Below are 19268 nucleotides of genomic sequence, written 5' to 3'. Positions count from 1 at the left end.
TTCTCCTTGTATCAAAGAAAACATTCGGCATTTGGTTTTATTCTCATAGATGAGAAAAATGAGGCCTTAGGTCACAGCATCAGTAAATGATCATATATTCCTTTTACTGTTTATTTACTTCTTTATTTAGTTCCTGGAGAATCAATGCAAACATCCCCAACTTACTGTTTTTAAGAGCTGTGTATTTGTGTGTGTACTTAGGCATGTGTGCATGTTCCTAAGTGGGAGATGCATGCCTTTGGAAGAAGTGGTGGTCAGTGTGTGAGGGTACATGCACCCTGCTGGGGTCATGCTCTTGCTGTTCTGGGATGGTGCCCTGTTTGTCATGGGCCTTTGTGTTCATCTGTGAGAATGGAGCTGAGTGCGCTGGTAGTTGCAAATGTACATGGCAGGCTCTGTGAGAGTATGTGCATGTGTGTGCTTGTCTTTGTTAGTTTCTGAGTCTGCACATGAGTATACCGTGTGTACTTGCCCACTCTGTGCAAGAAAGCCTCTGAACATGTGTTCTTTTCTCTGTGTTTCTGTCTGTGTGGGTATCTTCAGACACCCTGTCTCTGCATCTCTCTGTGTATATTGGGGTAGTATTGGGGGGCTGGAGAGGGCATTTCCAAGTAGAATACTCCTGGATGGCAGGAAGCCTGGTACATTGACAGAAAAGGTCCTGGGAAGAGACCCTGCAGAAAACAGCAGCCATGTCAGCTTGGAGATCAGTCAAGCTTGGAGATCTGATTTGTTGTTTAATTGTACAGCTCTATGGCTGGAATATTACTAATGCAATATAACAAACAAAAAAGGTGTGATGTCAACTCAGGGAAATGTTTCTTTAAAATATAAGACCAAAGGGTACATTATAAATATTGAGGAACTTGCTATTTGATACTTCCCAAAGTGAATTTTTGAAGGAAAAGAGTGATTTCTAGACCACTTGAAGTGGTTCAGTACAATTTACATTTTGCTCAGTCTTATTTAAAATTTCTAAGCCCATTTTAAATTCAGTGATTCAACAAATATTAATTGAGTATCTCCTATGTACCAGAGACTATTTTAGACACCAGGGATACAATAGTGAATTTAACGGGGGCGGGGGGGGGGACTTCTCTAGTAGAATTTACATTCCAGTAGAAGAAGTGACAATATATGACAAACAATGTTAAAAAGAAGCAAGAAAAACGTGGTAAGGAATGTTGATGGCATCTTGCAGCGTTTTGGTATTCAGTACTTAGTGTACATCAGTGTGCCGTACATAACACATTAAAAAATTGATACACTTATCTCTGTATACTCTTTTAGTAAATTAATGGTGCTCTTTTCTTATTCCTGTTTCATTGAAAGGAGGGAGTCTTGTGCATGTACAGCAAATTAGAGGTAAAATGGAGAGTAATACTGTTTCTATTTTATAATCCCCGTTTGCTTATTCATCATTGCTGGTCCAATTAGGGGAAATCTGGGTTCTTAATTGTCCTCATTGCTGCTTCTCCATCTTGTCCACTGCCCTTTAGAGCACATTCTTAATGATCAGGTCATTCTGGGATTGTTAGTAAACTGTCCTGTGAGTAAATTTGAAAACAAATGATGTAAATGAGTTTTGAGGTAAAGTTCGGTTGTATATAAATTTGAAGAATTTTGTAATCATTCCTACTTATATAGGTCTATTTGGGAATAAATTAGAATATTCTATTTGTTGGGTTTTATACATTTTCAGATCTATTTGTTGGCATTTTGTTTTGCTTAGGAGTATGATGTATAAGAAGGTGCTTCATTTTTCTTTGTGAGCTTTTGTGTACTAAGCCTTGTTCTAGGGACTGAGAATCCAGCAGTGGGTAGAGTAAGTCCTGTCCTTGTCAGAGCTGGCTTAATTCAAGTTGGGAGGATTCTGATAATAAGTAAGTGGCATATATAGCATCAAAGAGTGCAGGAGGGGAGTACAGCAGAGGAGAAAATACAAAGCTCATGAGCCCCTGGGTGGGAGTGTTGACTGTCAGGAAGTGCTGCTTGATAGGGAAGCCATGGTGGGCTTTGTGGTTGAGCCCAGATGAGGAGAAGCACGCAGGGAGGCAGGGAAAGAGCCTTTAGAGTAGAAGGCAGCGCAGGGAGTCAGGACCGTGGATTCTTAGCATTCTATGATCACTTAGGAGATGTGGGATTGTCATAAGATGGGAAAGCCACAGGAAAATTTGGGAGCAGAGAGGACAGAATAATCTTAGGTTTTAAAAACTCTGGCTAGTGTGTTAGGTTTAGGTGTGAGGGAGCAAGGCAGAAGAGGGCCACTAGCAGGGCTAGTGAACTAGGTGAGCGAGACGGGCAGAGAGTGGCTACATTCTAGACATAGGCTGAAAGAAAAGCTGGCCGACCAGAGTGGCTGGTGATCTCTGAGCAGCGAAGGAGACAGGCAAGGTGTTGGGGCCCCAGCAAGAGAACCCACTGGCTGCTGATAGGAGGGGGTATGCGAGATAGTCAGGTGTGTGTGGGTGTGAGGAACCTGTGAAGCAGGTCGGGTGTGTGCCGGTGTGAGGAACCTGTGAAGCAGAATTGGAGATGTTGAGTCAGTCTGCTGCTGGGCTCTTGGCCTGGCATCTGAGGAAGGGTTTGAACCTAGTGGGTGATGGAGTTTGATTTACTTGCTTAAAAATGGGTGATGGCATTCATTGTTCTCAAGCAGTGTACGTACTGATCTTTTTATTTCAACAAGTTTGACGTACAGCAAGTACTGGGATGAAATGCTTGATGTGATTTAGGGGTTGGCTTGGCTGTTAGTCCTGTGGTAAATCTGAAGAAGTAGGAGGACCATAGGTCAAAGAACTACTTAAGAAATTACTGGGAAATTCCAGCTCCTGAGCATTAGTTTCTTGAAGGGTTGGGTTTGTCATGTTTTCCTCGGTTGTTCTAGGAAGTGATGAAATAACCTAGATTGGAGTACTGGTAATAGGATTACTGTCTGGAAAAGAGCGTTACTGCTTCATTTTCCTTAGTTTATTTTAAAAACAAGTGGTATATTATTTTTAATTCGTTAGTTTAAAATTTAAATTGATTTCAATATTTGGCATGTCATATATCTTTTGCAATAGCTTCCAGAAGTTATTATTTTTGGTGAAGCTTGGTATTTTTGAAGGGTGTTTCCCCCTCGTTTAAATCACTACTTCAACTGCTTAAACTGAAAGTCCATAACAGCTCACTGAGTTTCAAAATTGAATGTTTCTGACTGGTCATCTTATTTCAGTCAGTTTTTAGTTGAATTTGGTAGAGGCAAAAATGGATGAAGAGTAAAAATCATGTCTCAGAAAATGTGCCTGATTTTCTTTCAGAACAAGGAATCGTTAACTGTGGTACTTTTCTCCTGACATTCTTCATTTGATTTGCGATACACTGCTTTCAGCAGAAAACAGTGCCATCCATCACGGTATAGGCAGACTCATTAATTAAAACAGGTTGAGTACTCCAATCGGAAAACCTAGAATTGGAAATGCTCAAGAGTCTGGAAAGTTTTGAGCACTGACATGAAGTCCTGACCTCAAGTAGTGGGTTTCAGTCAAGTGCAGATGCACAAAGTATTGTCTAAAATCGCCTCCAGGCTGTGTTTATAAGGTGAAAATTAAACAAGGGAATTTTGTGTTTGGATGTGGGTCCCAGCTCACATTTATTTCTCATATATTCGCAAATATCCCCAGATCTGAAAAAATCCAGAAGCCAAAACACTTTGTCTCAAGCATTTAGGGTAAGGAATACTCCATCTGTTGTTGTTGAGACTTAATGTAATTATGTCTTTTATTTGAGAAGGTTATTGCTCAGTCTTATCATTCAGAAAATGTTCTAGTTTTGTGTAGTTTTTGAAAAAATTTATGAGAAATTCTAGTTCTTATGCAAAAATTCAAATACTAATGTGACATTTAAATGTATTCAGAATTATTTACTATGTATATTTTAATATAAAATGGCTATATAAGGGCAGCTTTACTCCGTAAGTGGCACTTTATTTTTCTTAGGATAAACTCTTTAAATTTTGTCACTATATAACCAGAATCTAGAAACTTAGTTGTTCATAAAGTATTATAACAATGATATCAGCATTTTTCTTTCTGTTGCTGTTGTTTTGTATTTTAATATGTGTTTCTGTGTTATAGAATGATACTTAAAACAATAATTTGAGTTACTTCAACTGTGAAAAAAAATTAGACTAAAATTGTTAAAAATTTAACTGAAATCTTTTTTTGTAATTGGTATCTTTAGATCCAAAGGCAGAAACCAGATTATACATCACAGTTAATGATTTTGAATTTCATGTCTACAACCGTTCGGATCTTTATGGACACCTTCAAGAGTTGTTTGGTTTGGAGCCAACAATAATTCCACCTAAGAAAGATGATGATAAAACCCGGGAAAATGGGAGAACAAGAACCCAGTCCAAAATTGAAAGGTTCAAAATCATACTTGAATTTTACTAATTTCTAGCATTTAAACCTTTGCCTTTATTAGAATGTCATTGGTACTGTTCACCTAGACACAATCTAATCTTTCTTTCTAATTTAACTAAAAACTTTTTGTTTTTTAAAATAATTATGTAATCATTTAAAATTAAAATAATACAGAATTATATAATGTCAAAAAAGTTGTTTCCCTACAAATCGTTTCTACTTCACTCCATATTAAAAACTACTGATATTAATTTTTTATGATTTTGAGTTCATTTACATGAATGTTGAAGGTACATATGCAAATATTTGACTTTTTTTTTGTGAGTTTCTGAAAATCTATGTTTCCCATATAGTGTGTGTAGTTTGCTTGTACTTCTCCATATCTGTATATGTAAGTCCATTTTGTTTTGCCTGCTGGGCACTCATTGTATACTGGGAAGTGCACAGCTGATGTTAATAAAGTATATCTGAGGGAGTATCCTTCAGGTATTTAAGCTTTTCTTGGTCTTAGTTTTTTTCTTCTCTTTAGAGTTAAAGTAAAAACAGAATCTCAAGACCCTGCATCTTCATGGCGATCACTTATTCCAGTCATAAAAGTCAATGTGAGCACAGTAAGTAAATTGTGTTATAGTTAAATGTTTGGTGGGTTCAAAACGTAGAACGTTTTATTTTTGCAAATATAACTTGCATTTCTCTAAGTTGTGAAAGAATTTTAGCACCAATACTGTTTTAGGATAAGTTTCTTAGATTGTAAAGCTTATTTATTTATAAGTGTTTAAACTAGTTTGAACTTCACTTTAAATTTCTTCAAATGCTGGTATACATTGACCAGCAGAATGATTTAAATAGCATATAGTGCTGAGCTGGAATCATTTACTTGTTCCTTGAAAATGTTTGCTGTTAGGTCAGCTTAATGGAGAAAAAAGGTGTAATATATGTCTTTTTATGTACTTTTTTTAGGGACGTTTGGCCTTTGGAAATCATTATCAACCTCAGACTCTGTGCATCAACTTTGATGATGCTTTCTTAACTTACACCACAAAACCACCTTCAAGTCACCTTGACCAATTCATGCATATTGTGAAAGGAAAGCTTGAAAATGTTCGAGTCATGCTTGTTCCTAGTCCAAGATATGTTGGTCTTCAAAATGATGAGTAAGAAAGCCTGATGGAAATAGTAACTTCTTTTGAACTAAGATGGGCATCACCTGGAATCTTCAGTGACCCTTATTTTCTTGCTATAGTTGTGTGATAATAGCTATATTTCTCAGTCTCCTAAACAGTGAACAAGTGATCTTCCTTGTGGGATCAATGGATATGCTGTCTGGCAGTAACGTGTGCATTCAGATATGCGTCTGTATGCCTATAGCTATAGCTCTTCTCCTTCTCTCTGTAGTTTAGAAATTTATTTTGGGCAGTTAAGCCCTGATGTTTGTATAAGAAATGTACATTACAGGTGGATTTTTCTTTTCAGAAGGCATGGATAAAGTAAATTGAAGAGATTGGAGTACCAATTTTGAGTTAGTGAATGTTGAAAATGAATCAGAATTACTCTTGAAAAATTGGTCAAGATAGGGTGGTGCGTTTTTGAGACCTATATGACACTTACATCCCAAATTGTTTTTTATCTAGTTTTTGAGGTGTGATTTTGTATTATTTAGTGAAAAGTAGCAGTGTGTATTTAAGAGACATGTTGTGTGGATGTTGCACACTAGACCCACCTCATAATGGTGAGATGCCCACCCTAGACTGGACTGGTCCCTGAGGAAGAAGCAGACTCATGACTCCTGCCTCACGCCAGGCCATATATCCATAGATGGGATGATGGGCTTTTAGGACCTTTGTTTTTTCTCAGCCTCTCTTTGTTTTTGTGCAGGAGCCTTTGGATGAATGTGTGTGGTTTAAGTGCTTATGGGTAGAGTTCCACTGTAGTGCCTCAGCTTTTATCCTTTTATTTTTTGTGCATAGGCAATATGCAGTCTTATAAGGTTACAAGAAACACAGTTATTCCTTTTAGTTCTTACTCTTGACCTCCTTGCTATTACATTTCCCAAGAACTATCTAAAATGATAGAGAGAGGGTTTTTCCTTTTCTAATCCCAGGTGGCCATGGGTCTGCCTGGCCGTGCTTTACAAGATCATGGATTTGGTTAAACCTCTTCTGGAGTGCAATCAAGTCTGTGTTTTGGGGTACAGGAATAATACTGAATAAATCTGGATTTTTTTCAAACCCCAAGTTACTGGAGAGTGAGATCAGAAAGTGTTCTGCTATTAGTAACTTGTGTAAAGAGGTTTAAAAGTATATTTTTCATTATTCAAAAGTGTGGAGCATCATTAATTTTTTTGATTTAATACATATTTAGAAGAAAATTTAGTTTGTATATATTATCTATGATTGAGAAGTTAATTTTGATGAAAAAGATATTATAGTATGTGACAGAAGTTGTTAAAGTTTGTGGGAAATTGAAGATAGAGAAGCATTCATTCAGAGTTAAGTTCAAGGTGTTTGCTTTAAATTTATTTCAAGCTGTTCAACTAAATATTCTTAGAAATAAGCAATATTAAGTTATTATTTTTATTATTTTATTTTTTCTTATTTCATGTTTCTGAATGATTACAGCTTATTCTGATAAATCAAATGATATTTTGTGTTTGTTTTTAATAGCAATGATTTTAATTTTTTATTTCAAATGAAAACTGTAATTTTTTTCCCCCTCTTGAGCTACCAGTAATTTACCAATACAATTTCAGGGTCAATTTTATTATTTACCATAATACAGCATGTACCTGGGAACAGTTATTTGGATAATTGTATAGGTGAAGGATATTTTTCCCTTTTTCAGATGGTTCTTGGGTGTGCTTTGTAGCTATTCCTTTCCGTTTTTCACCTTTTACCACCATTAAGTAGGATATTGAACGTTTTGCTTTTCGGAGGTGTATTCACCTTGCCCTCACCTCTGCTTCTTATAGACCACCAAGACTGATGGGAGAAGGCTTTGTGGTGATGCAGTCCAACGATGTTGACATCTATTACTACATGGATGAGCCAGGTACTGTGTTTTTGCGAGTATGTTTCATAGTGACAATTCTCTTCTGTGGAATGTACATATCTGATAATCTTTCTAATCTTCTTTCTTAGGGTATTAAAGGGATCAATAAAATGATAAATGTGGTTATGGGAATGTCTCTAAAAATATGTGTCATTTCTTAGAAGTGTTTTAGTCTAAAGAGAACAATATAGTATGTTACTTCAGACTCTGCTTTCATCCATAGACTTCAGCAATTTAGAATGCAGGCAGCCTCTAGTGAAGACCTTTAGGGGGTGCTGTTATAAGTAGGTAGTTTGTCTTAGGATTGAAAAATCAGAATCTTGCTAGTGACTGTGCTTTGTAGGTGGCTTCCGTGCTTCCATTTGATAAAAGCTAAATGCTATATCTTTTTTTAATATATATATATATTTTAATTGTAGATGGACACAATAACTTTATTTTATTTATTTTTATGTGGTTCTGAGGATTGAATCCAGGGCCTCAATGTGTGAGGCGAGCGCTCTACCACTGAGCCACAACCATAGCTCCAGTGCTAGATCTTTTAAAGCCCTTTTTTGTACTTCAGCTTTTCCGACCTTTCAGGGGTTTTTGAGGCTCTGGGACTTTCTGGTCTCTTGAGCTGACGTGGGCTCTGATGGTGCAGAAGCAGGGTGGGTGCCTGCAGGGAAGCTGCAGCTCCCTGTCCTATTAGCTGGCCTTGCAGTTTCTGCTGCCACACTCTCCCAGACAGAAGACTGGCTGATCTGGTAGAGCTTCCCTTGATGAAGCAGTAAAAATTATTAGTTTTATCAAATATTGACCCTTGACTAGAGTTGTCTTAATATTTGGTATGATACAGTGGGTTAAACACAAAGCACTTCTGCCACATACCAGATATTCTGGTGTCTTGAAGAGAAGCATGTATGTGATGGAGTTGCACACCAAGTCTTTTCCTTTTTACATGGAACACCGACTGATCTTGAAAGATGAATCAGAGACTTTGTTTTTTTAGCTGACATGTGAAGTTAAAATATTGGAAAATTTAGGACTATTTGGCAATAACTCAATAATTAACAGCTTTCTAATGAAACTACCAGTGACACTAACAAGTGTGATTATAAAAATGTTTAAGAGTGAGTTTATGAATATTTGTGAAAGATCAGCGTGGTTATGTGAACTGCTGTTTTCCACATGGCCAGTGTGTGCTTGCAAGGGTCATGTGTGGACAAGAGATGCATTCAGAATGCAACACCAGCATAAGACTGCCAAAAGTGCAGTGATCCGGTTTCAGATTACACATTGCGACTCATCTTTAAGAAGGTCTCGCTTGTTGAATTTTGCTGTCATGTCAAAGAAGAATATCATCCAGCATTAGGTGAAAAGTCTACTGAAATGCTGCTCCTTTTCTGAGTATATGTCTGTTGAGGCCAGGTTTTATTCAAGTCCTTCAACAGCAGATTGAATGCAGAAGCATCTTTGAAAATCCACCTGATTTCTATTAAGCTAGACACTACAGAGATTTGCCAAAATGAAGAACAATACCAACATTTCTCACTAAATTATTTTGGTTTTGAAAATATAGTTTTTCTTCATTAAAAATGAAATGAAAACTCCGATTTCATTAAAATAGTTATTTTTCATTTTCATACTATTTTTATTTAGTATTTTATTATGTTGATATATAGTGAGTTGATTTTTAAAATAAAATTACTTAATGTTTACAACAAAAATTTATTATTTTGAATAGAACCTTAAATGGGCTTAACTTTAGTCTCCTTTGGGGATCCTTTTTGGGGTTCTTGATTTTTAAGAATGTAAAGAAAGGTTCCTGAAGCCAACACGTTTAGAACTGCTTATTTAAGGAAACTTCCTAATGGTCTTTTTAAGTAACTGCTTTTAAATTGTATGTTCTGGAATACAGGACTTGTTCCAGAAGAAACAGAAGAAAGCATTGAAGGAGAAATAAGCAGTGAAGATTGCAAATTACAAGACTTACCTCCATGTTGGGGGCTCGATATAGTCTGTGGCAAAGGAACAGATTTTAATTATGGACCCTGGGCTGATAGGCAGAGGTACTTAAGTAAATTATATCTCTAATAAAGTCTTTCAAATGCATTGAAATAGTAGCTTATTTTTTTATGTGCTGTCTTATGATGGCAGAATAAATTGTCACTAAATATTTTGATCCAATAGTAACTTGTTTTATGGAGAAACCTCAAGCAAGTTGTCTCCAAAAGGAGGAACTCATTTATCAGAAAGATTCATTAACAGCATATTTATTCATTTCTTTGATTTTTGTCTTGTAATTATTGAACAGTTTATTTATTAACTCTCTACTATGTAGCAGAGTAATAAAGAGATGGGGGTTTAAAAATAAAAGACATACGTACACAGTTCAGTTTTAGTGGGGGAGGAGAAAGCAAGTTGTGTGAAGGGCTGTATAGAGGTAAGTAAAGGGTCTTGAAGATGTGCCCAGGAAGGCACTGCATCTGTTCCCAGGGAGGCCGAAACTGATCACTGCCCATGGGGTAGCTTAACCGAAGCTTCTTTCTCACAGTTCTGGAGGCCAAAGGCTCTCCATCAAGGTGATGGTGAGGCTGGTTCCTTCTGAGGACTGGGAGGGAAGGAGGTGCCCCAGGCCTTTCCCTGGGCTTGTAGATGGCTGCTTTCTCCTGGTGTCTTCATGTGGTCTCCCTTGTGTATGCTGGTGGCCAGACTTCCTCTTTTCATAGGGACACAAGCCATACTGCATCGGGATGTTTCACAGTGGCCTCACTTTAATGCTGTTATTCTCTAAAGACCCTTTCTCCAAATACAGCCCCGTTTTAGATACTAGGGTTAGGATTTAAACATGAAATTTTAGGGTACAGTTCAGCTTACAATAGGTACATAATTCATATTGAAGATTGGGGAGAGAAGACTTAGAAAAGGCTTTTGTAGAGGTAGCAGTTTAGAGTTTGCTAGGCAAAGAAGGGACTGAGTAATTGAGGCAAATACATGAGAAAAGTGGAGAATTGTCCTGTGTTCTACAGGTGAAAGAGTTCTGTAGTAATAAGAAGTAGGGATCGTATACTGAGAATAATGTAGAGTGTCTCATAGTTTTTCGTTTTTCTTTCTTTTTTTATTTTTATATTTTGGGACAGTTTTGCTATAATGCCCAGGCTGTCCTTGAACTCCTGATTAAAGCTCAGCTGCTTTTCTGCCTCAGCTTCCTGAGTAGCTGATTCTGTAAGCTTGTGCCACTGTGCCCATCTGACTCAAAGATTTTTATTAATCATTCTATTACCTTAAAATAATTTTTTATTTTTAATATATTATGAATGTTTTTCCACTTATTAAAGAAAACAAAGGGACATTTTTCACTAATTAGGAATTAATTCAAATAGACATTGCTTAATGTTTTTCTCTACATGAGTTAGCTTTCTTGAATAGAAAAGTATGTGTTGAGTCACATACTGAGGCAGTTTTTACTGGGCTATTGATGCGTTAATGAAAGATTTGAAAGACCACTGATACTGATTTTTGATGTTCTGAGTTTTTTTGAATACTTTTTATTTAAAGTTTCAGATTATGCTATGAATGTACTCTTAGTGAGAAGGATATGCCTTGTCAAAGAATATGCTCTTCCTTTACTTACTGTTTTGGTGCTGGGGGTCAAACCAGCATCTTGCACACGACAAGGCAAGGGCTGTTTGTCCTCCTGGTCTTACTGTTCTCTAGTATACACGGCTGTGTGCCTCACTAGTAGTTAATTAACGTTGTATGATAAATGAGTAGTTTGTTATTTGAAAACTCTTGGAATGTGCTAAAGGAGAATTCACTAAGTTCTGGGTTAGGTTGAAACTTGAAAGTTTCAGAGTAAATTCACTAAGTTCTGGGTTAGGTTGAAACTTGAATGTAAACAGAGCTTAAAATTCCAGTTAGCAGATACTTTTCACATTATTGGATTTTAATTTTCCTTTAATGGCAAAATTTTTTCTACAATAAATCATGCTGTATTTGCTTTGTATCCAGTAGAAAAATGAAGGATTTCAGATTCCAATAAGTAAAATAGCTACAGCTATTTCAACTGCATGCAGAAATCTTAAGGGATATTCATTTTCTTTGGCTGGACTAACAGTTATATATTTTTGAAAGGAAAAAAAATAGAAGAATGCCTTAAACATGAATCATTTTTATAGTTTTAGCAGTAGAATGAGGTGTGATTCTTCTTAAAATACATTTAATATGTTTAAAAAATGAATAGTGCATATTTACATAAAAACCCTAACTAAAATTCTTATAATACATAATTAAATTCACTTTGGCTACATAAAGTCTTTGTATTATATGGAGAAATAAAATGAAAATTAATATGAGTTAGAAATTTGCTTTCTCAACTCCCTTCAGTATATATTCTTCCTCTGCTAAGAGAGAACAGCAACATACTTCATAACCCGAACTTAGCAAATGCACTCAAGTTTATTCAAGACAAGGATCTGTTTTTCACATACTTTAGTTCACTGGTGTGAGTGAAGTGTGCTTCCTCACTTGCATGTACAAAGTCCTCAGGGAGCCCTCTGCTTTTCTTCCTCCCCGTATTGAGTTTCCACTTGAATATGATCAGCAGTCAACAGTGACTAGTACTGTCATTTTCATACCATTTAAGTATGTCAGAAATATAGGAAGAAATTTTGGCAGTCTTACTGTTGAATCATTTTCTCAGAGTTTCGAGGAGTTCTTGATCTCTGATAGGGCATAGTTTTAGCATATAGATTAAAAAAATTTAAAATTTTAAATGACAGTAGAATGCATTTATGCACTTTGATATACATAGATGAGATATAATTTTTCTAAGTGTACATGTTGCAAAATCATACTGGTCATGTAGTCACATATATACATACAGTAATAATGTCTGTTTCATTCACCTATTTTTCCTATCCTCACATCTCTTCCCATCACTTCCCTCTACCTAATCTAAGGTAACGCTATTCTTCCCTAGGGACCCCCCACCTTATTGTGAATTAGCATCCACATATTAGAGAAAACATTTGGACTTTGGTTTTGTGGGATTGGCTTATTTTGCTTAGCATGATAGTCTCCAACTCCAATTGTTTACTGGTAAATGCCATAATTTCCCTCTTCTTTAAAGCTGAGTAATATTCCATTGAGTATATATATATATCGCACTTTCTTTATCCATTCATCTATTGAGGGGCACCTAGGTTGGTTTCACAGTTTAGCTAATGTGAATTGAGCTGCTATATACATTGATGTGGCTGTGTCATTATAGTTATGCTGATTTTAAGTCCTTTGGGTATAAAACAAGAAGTGGAATAGCTGGGTCAAATGATGGTTCCATTCCAAGTTTTCTGAGGAATCTCCATACTGCTTTCCATAGTGGTTACACCAATTTACAGTCCCACCAGCAATGTATAAGTGTACCTTTTTCCCCACATCCTCGACAACACTTATTGTTGCCTGTGTTCTTGATGATTGCCATTCAAACAGGAGTGAGATGAAATCTTAGAGTTGTTTTGATTCACATTTCTCTAATTGCTAGTGATGATAAACATTTTTTTTTCATATTTTTGTTGATTGATTGTATTTCTTCTTCTGTGAAGTGTCTGTTCTGTTCCTTAGCCCATTTATTGATTGGGTTATTTGGTTTTTTGGTGTTAAGTTTTTTGAGTTCTTTATATATCCTAGAGATTAATGCTTTATCAGAGGTGCATGTGGTAAAGATTTTTCTCTCAATCTGTAGGCTCTCTCCTCACGTTATTGATTGTTTCCTTTGCTGAGAAGAAGCTTTTTAATTTGAATCCATCCCATTTATTGATTCTTGATTTTACTTCTTGTGCTTTAGGAGTCTTGTTAAGGAAGTCAGATCCTAGGCTGACGTGGTGAAGATTTGGGCCTAATTTTTTCTTCTGTTTGCTCAGGGTCTCTGTTCTAGTGGCTAAGCCTTTGATCCACTTTGAGTTAATTTTTGTGCAGGATGAGAGATAGAGGTTTAATTTCATTTGGCTATCTTTTCTTCAGTGAATGTTTTTGGCACCCTTTCTAGTATGAGATACCGTATTTATGTGGATTTGACTCTGTGTCCTCTGTTCTGTACCGTTGGTCTACAGTTCTATTTTGGTGCCAATCCCATGCTGTTTTCGTTACTGTAGCTCTGTAGTACAGTTGAAGGTCTGGTATTGTGGTGCCTCCTGCTTCACTTTTCTTGCTAAGGATTGCTTTAGCTATTCTGGGTCTCTTATAGTTCCAAATAAATTTCATGATTGCTTTTTCTATTTCTATGAAGAATGTCATTGGGATTTTAATAAGAATTTAATTAAATCTGTATAATGCTTTTGGTAGTATGGCCATTTTGACACTATTAATTCTGCCTATTCAGGAGCATGGGAGATCTTTACATCTTTAATTTCTTTCTTTAGTGTTCTGTAGTTTTCACTGTAGAGGTCTTTCACCTCTTTTGTTAGATTGATTCCCAAGTATTTTATTTTTTTGAGGCTATTGTGAATGGAGTAGTTTTCCTAACTTCTCTTTCAGTGGATTCATTGCTGATGTATAAGAATATGTTTGACTTATGGATGTTGATTTTATATCCTGCTACTTTGCTGAATTCATTTATGAGTTCTAGAAGTTTTCTGGTAGAATTTTTTGGATTTTCTAGATAGAGAATCATGTAATCAGCAAATAGTGAGAGTTTGAGTTGTTCTTTACCTATTTGTTTCCCTTTAATTTCTTTCTTTTGTCTAATTGCTCTGGCTAGAATTGTAAGGATGATGTTGAATACAAGTGGTGAAAGAGGATATCCTTGTCTTGTTCTAGTTTTTAGCAGGAGTGCTTCCAAGTTTTCTCCATTTAGAATGATGCTGGCCTTGGGTTTGACAACTATCTCTAGTTTTTCTAGTGTTTTGAACGTGAATCTGAGCTATATTTTGTCAAATGCTTTTTCTGCATCTATTGAGATGATCATGATTCTTGTTTTTAAGTCCATTAATATGATGAATTATTGATTTTTGTATGTTGAACCAACCCTGCATCCCTGGGATGAATCCCCCGTGATCGTGGTGCACTATCTTTTTAATATGTTTTTGTATGTGATTTAGCCTATAGATTTTGATGTTAATTCTACTACCAGTGATTCTGAATCTTCGAGGTATTATTCAACTTTATGATAATTTCTTCTTATGATTTTTTCATGACAGTTTGAGAATAGTCTATTAGATTGAAACTTAATTTGCAGGTGATAATTTTGACAATGTAAGCATTCCTGACATTGGCTGTTTAGTGCTTTTACTCAAAGTGCTTTCATTGAAGTATTTCCGCACAAGGTCCTCATCACCTAGTGAGATACATAGGACAGATGTGTGACCCCATCAAACCTGTGAGAAAGTGGGGCTTCAGAGAGGTTAAGTGGTTTGGGGAAAGTAGTGAAGCGACAGCCTCAAAAATTGAGGTCTAGATCAGTTGATCATCCTATTGCCCACTGCTCTTGTCCTTCTGTTACCCCCTGGAGTGTGCAGTCACCTAGAAGTTTTGTTTTTGTGTTTGTATGTTTGTGTGCCTTAGTCAAAACATTTGCAGAATGTAAGTTTGTTTTTATTTTCATCTAGTGATGTGAGTCTTGTGAGTCTCTATTTTAATTTTGTTCTATTCAACTGTTTTTTCCCCTGTCTTTTATTCCAAGTACCATTTCCTGTTACTGCTGACTCCTTCCCCAGCCCTCCTATCTCCTCTGAGTTATTAGCAGCATTAGGTTAGTGCTGTAACATAAGACACTGGTTTTTCATCAGACAATAAGGGGCAGACAAATAACTAGAGCCTCGGTTTCATTTTTTTTAAAAGAAATTTGTTGCTTTTCATCCTCTTTATAGTATGTATTAAAAACAGTGACTGTGGAAATAATAAAAACTCTTCATGTGCCACACACTGCTCTGTCTTTTCCATGATGTAGTTATTTAGTCTTCAAAACCACTCTAAGGTCTGTTACATTTTTCCTGTGTTAAGGATGTGGAAGCAGGTCAGGGCTTCTCAGAAAGGTTAAGTAATGAATCCAGGGTGAAATAATCATTCTAATTAAGCTATCCTTTGTCAGTTCTTTTCTTCTTTTTTTTAACCATTTGAACAGTTGAAAAACTTGTAAAATATTTTTAATTGCTCATAACAATTGAATAGTCAAAATTGGTCTTGCCTGTGTCTCAGCTGGGTCATAGAATATTTATTGAGTGTGAAAGCTCATTGATCTCTGGAAGTGTAAAACATTGAAGAAAACAGTCTTATTTTAAAACAGGGTAACAATGATAATGTAAAGATAGAATGTTGATTTGGGTCCCTTCTTGGAGACTATGTTGTTTGAATAACAGGACATTGCTCTTTTTACTTTCTCATATAGGGATTGCTTATGGAAGTTTTTCTTTCCACCTGATTATCAAATTCTGAAAGTCTCTGAAATTGCACAGCCTGGAAGACCAAGACAGATTCTTGCTTTTGAGCTACGAATGAATATTATTGCAGATGCCACAATTGACTTGCTGTTTACTAAAAATAGGGTAATAATTGTTATAATGAAGTGGAAAATCTTATTTAGAATTTGAAAACTATTTTTAAGAATATTTTCCTTTTGACTTATTTTATACTTAGATTCATTTCCATGAGCTTCTTCCTTCTTCCCCCAAATAATTAAATGTGTGCTGCTTTCATCATAATTTTACTACATGCCCAAACTAGAAGAGTTGATGACAATGATGGTGATGATAGTCAAGCTGCATGTTCTGTTCTGGTTCATCATCTGAATGAACCATCTGAACTTTCATTCATTAGCCAAATGAAAAATCTGGCTGAATTGTTTTTGTGTATTTTTAGTATAAATTTGAACTTTTGTTATTGCATATCAATTGATAATTATTTCTTCTGTGATAATAACTAAAAAGTAAAGATGATGGGAATATAATGAAAATCTTTTATATGAGTTAAAATTTCTTTTGGCAGGAAACAAATGCTGTACATGTGAATGTAGGAGCTGGCTCATATTTAGAAATTAATATTCCAATGACAGTTGAAGAAAATGGTAAGATATGATTATTTTTAGTTTTAAATGATTAGAAAAGTAATATATAAATAATAGTTTTTAATCCTCTTAGAGTGATATTAATAGGTTTTAATTTTAAACATTTTAATGTTTTTATCTTTTAATTAACTTTATTGTTTAGTTAATATGTAAAAACAGAAGATTGTATTTATAAGGGGTACTATGTGATGTTTTGATGCATTTATTGGGTAATATTCAAGTTAGGATAAATCTGTTCGTTCCTCAAACACTTATCATTTCTTTATGGTAAAAACATTCAAAATCCTTTCATCTAGCTTTTGAAACACACAGTATGTTATCATTAACTACAGTCACCCTATTGTGTAACTACATATCAGAACTTATTAGTCCTCTTCTGTGTATAATGAAGCACTCATTGATACATCTTTCCCCATCCTCCTCTCCCCTGTTTCTCTCTGCCCTCTCTCTCCATAGCCTCTGATAACCATCATTTTACCCTCCACTTTGATGATGTACATCAACTTTTTAGGTTCCTCATGAGTGAGATTTTGTGATAGTTATGTTTCTATGCCTGATTTATTTCACTTATGCCTCCAATTCCATCCATGTTGTTGTAAATGACAGAATTTCATCCCTTTTTATGGCTGTTCCATTCCAAGAAAATGAAATACTATTTTCTTATGCATTCACCAGTTGGTGGACATTTAGGCAACTTCCATTTCTTAGCTCTTGTGCTGCAGTGATCATGGGTGTGCAGGTGTCTCTTTGACATAGCGATTTTATTTCCTTTGGATATGTACCCAGCAGTGGGATTGCTGAGAGAGATGGTGGTTCTTTTTAATTTGTTGAGGAAGCTTCATATTATTTTCTGTGATAGCAATACTTATTTATATTCCCATTAGCAGATGTGGGACTATTTTAATAATTTGTTGTGCCTGTGGTTATTAAGTTATTACATAATTAAATTATTTGCCTAGAGAGAAGGGGACAATTTTCTAATCAATTTAGATCTTAAATTCTGTGCAAGTTTCAAAAGAATCATCCTGCTAAGTCCTGAAGGAGAGGCCTGAGATTCTATAGGACTGGCTGATTCAGAGTAGGCAGTTGGAAAGAAGCATCTGTTAGAAAGACCTTACTTATGGTATATGATAGGAAAGAAAGCAGTTTGAGTTTGCACAGAATTGATAGCAGTTTAGTTAAGGGAGTGCATCTATCTTTTTTAAACCGATGATTGCATGGAAAATAGTATCTGTACATTTTAGTACAGTGTATAAATAATGGTACGAATAATGACACACCAGAGTCGGGAGTCGCCCAGGATGGAGGGGGGATCCGTGCTTGAGCATAGGGTTGTGGCAGGTTTTGCACTCTTTGAGTTTGGTATCTAAGGAAAGCCCAGTTAGGTTTTTGAGTATAAAGGTTAGTTGGCTTTTAAGATGACTCTGTGGCGGGAAAAGGAAAGGAAAATGTAAAAATTAAGTCCAAAATTGTTATCAGATTCAGGTGTTTGGAGGAGAAAACTAGGCTCAGAACAGGATGGCTGTGGAACTAGCCATCTGTTAATGACTATAAATTAATGTATATCCACGAGGACTTCATCAAAGAAGGAAATGTAATGCTCTCTAATTTTGTTGAAAATGGGTGTAGGGAAATTGTTAATACTTCAGGATTAAATATTGTTTGGAAATAATTATATATGGAACAGTTGAAAATGATAAAAATGTGTACCCTTTTGTTAATGGAAAAGAAAAATCATTGGAGCTGCAGTTATAGTAAGTAGTTGGAGACTGTCGTTAAGAGAATAGACATGCATAGTCAGTCCTTTGTGTCCATGGATTCTGCATCCATGGATTTAATCAACTGTGAGTGGAAAATATTAGGAAAAAAATTCTGTCTGTACTGAACACATACAGACCCTTTGTTTTCATTCCTTAAACAACATAGTATAACAACAGTTTACACAGCATTTCCATTATATTAGATATTAAAAGTAATCGAGAGATAAAATATATGGGAGGGTGAGTGTAGGTGACATACAGATACTATGTCATTTTATATGAGGAACTTGAGCCTGTGTAGACTTTGGTACCCACAGGGATTCCTGGTACCTGTTCCCTGCGGATAATCAAGAGTCATCTGTGGTGTTGCACTGGAAAGGAAAGCGAGGATAGATACTATGTGGAGATGGAGGTTTCTTCTGAGCTGTCTAAAATGAGAAGGATCCCCTATTATGTTAGCAAGCTCCCTGTCATTGGGTATATTTAGTGATTGATCACCATTTTTCAGGAATTTCTTCTTTGTGAGGTTGCAGGAGTTGGTTCTAGTCTAGAACTCTTAATTGCATGATTTTTTTCTTGTTCTGATTTTTGTTGTGTTTATTAGGTTATACCCCTGCAATTAAAGGACAGCTGTTACATGTTGATGCCACCACCAGCATGCAGTACCGGACCCTTTTAGAAGCAGAAATGTTAGCAGTAAGTCTGAAGTGTACGATTATGAGAAAACTTGGTTTTCATTTTCTAATATAAAATTTAATTAGCCAGGAAGTCATTGAATGACCCGTCCTCAAGTTCGAGGACCACCAGGTGTTCTTCACCCCATCCTTGAGAAGTCGATTCCCAGTGCTCTGGGCTTCCTTTGGCGTCTCTCTGTGGCTCTGCTTCTAGTGTGTAGGAAGTGAAAAGAAGGCAACGGAAAAGAGAAGAGCCATTAGAATATTGTTTTCAAGCTTGATTTTGTGGCTGGCCTCATTTTCCTTTCTGTATAAGGTTATTTTTCATCATGTTCCT

General features: G+C 35.9%; 1 protein-coding gene across 11 annotated transcripts in view; it reads left to right on the top strand.

Annotated features, from left to right (window-relative positions):
* BLTP1 (bridge-like lipid transfer protein family member 1) overlaps window positions 1-19268 on the top strand; it is a 360418-nt gene that overhangs the window by 193252 nt on the left and 147898 nt on the right. For all 11 annotated transcript variants that reach the window (XM_081303434.1, XM_081303435.1, XM_081303429.1 and 8 more), the window contains 8 exons: window positions 4225-4411; window positions 4939-5020; window positions 5370-5563; window positions 7378-7457; window positions 9358-9508; window positions 15823-15979; window positions 16419-16497; window positions 18862-18953. In XM_081303434.1, coding sequence (XP_081159560.1) covers window positions 4225-4411; window positions 4939-5020; window positions 5370-5563; window positions 7378-7457; window positions 9358-9508; window positions 15823-15979; window positions 16419-16497; window positions 18862-18953 — 1022 coding nt within the window. The remainder of the gene's footprint in view (window positions 1-4224; window positions 4412-4938; window positions 5021-5369; window positions 5564-7377; window positions 7458-9357; window positions 9509-15822; window positions 15980-16418; window positions 16498-18861; window positions 18954-19268) is intronic.

Source organism: Spermophilus citellus (genome assembly GCF_964194105.1).
Source record: "Spermophilus citellus genome assembly, chromosome: 8".
Taxonomy (NCBI): Eukaryota; Metazoa; Chordata; class Mammalia; order Rodentia; family Sciuridae; genus Spermophilus; species Spermophilus citellus.
This window is presented reverse-complemented; position numbering and strand designations above follow the sequence as displayed.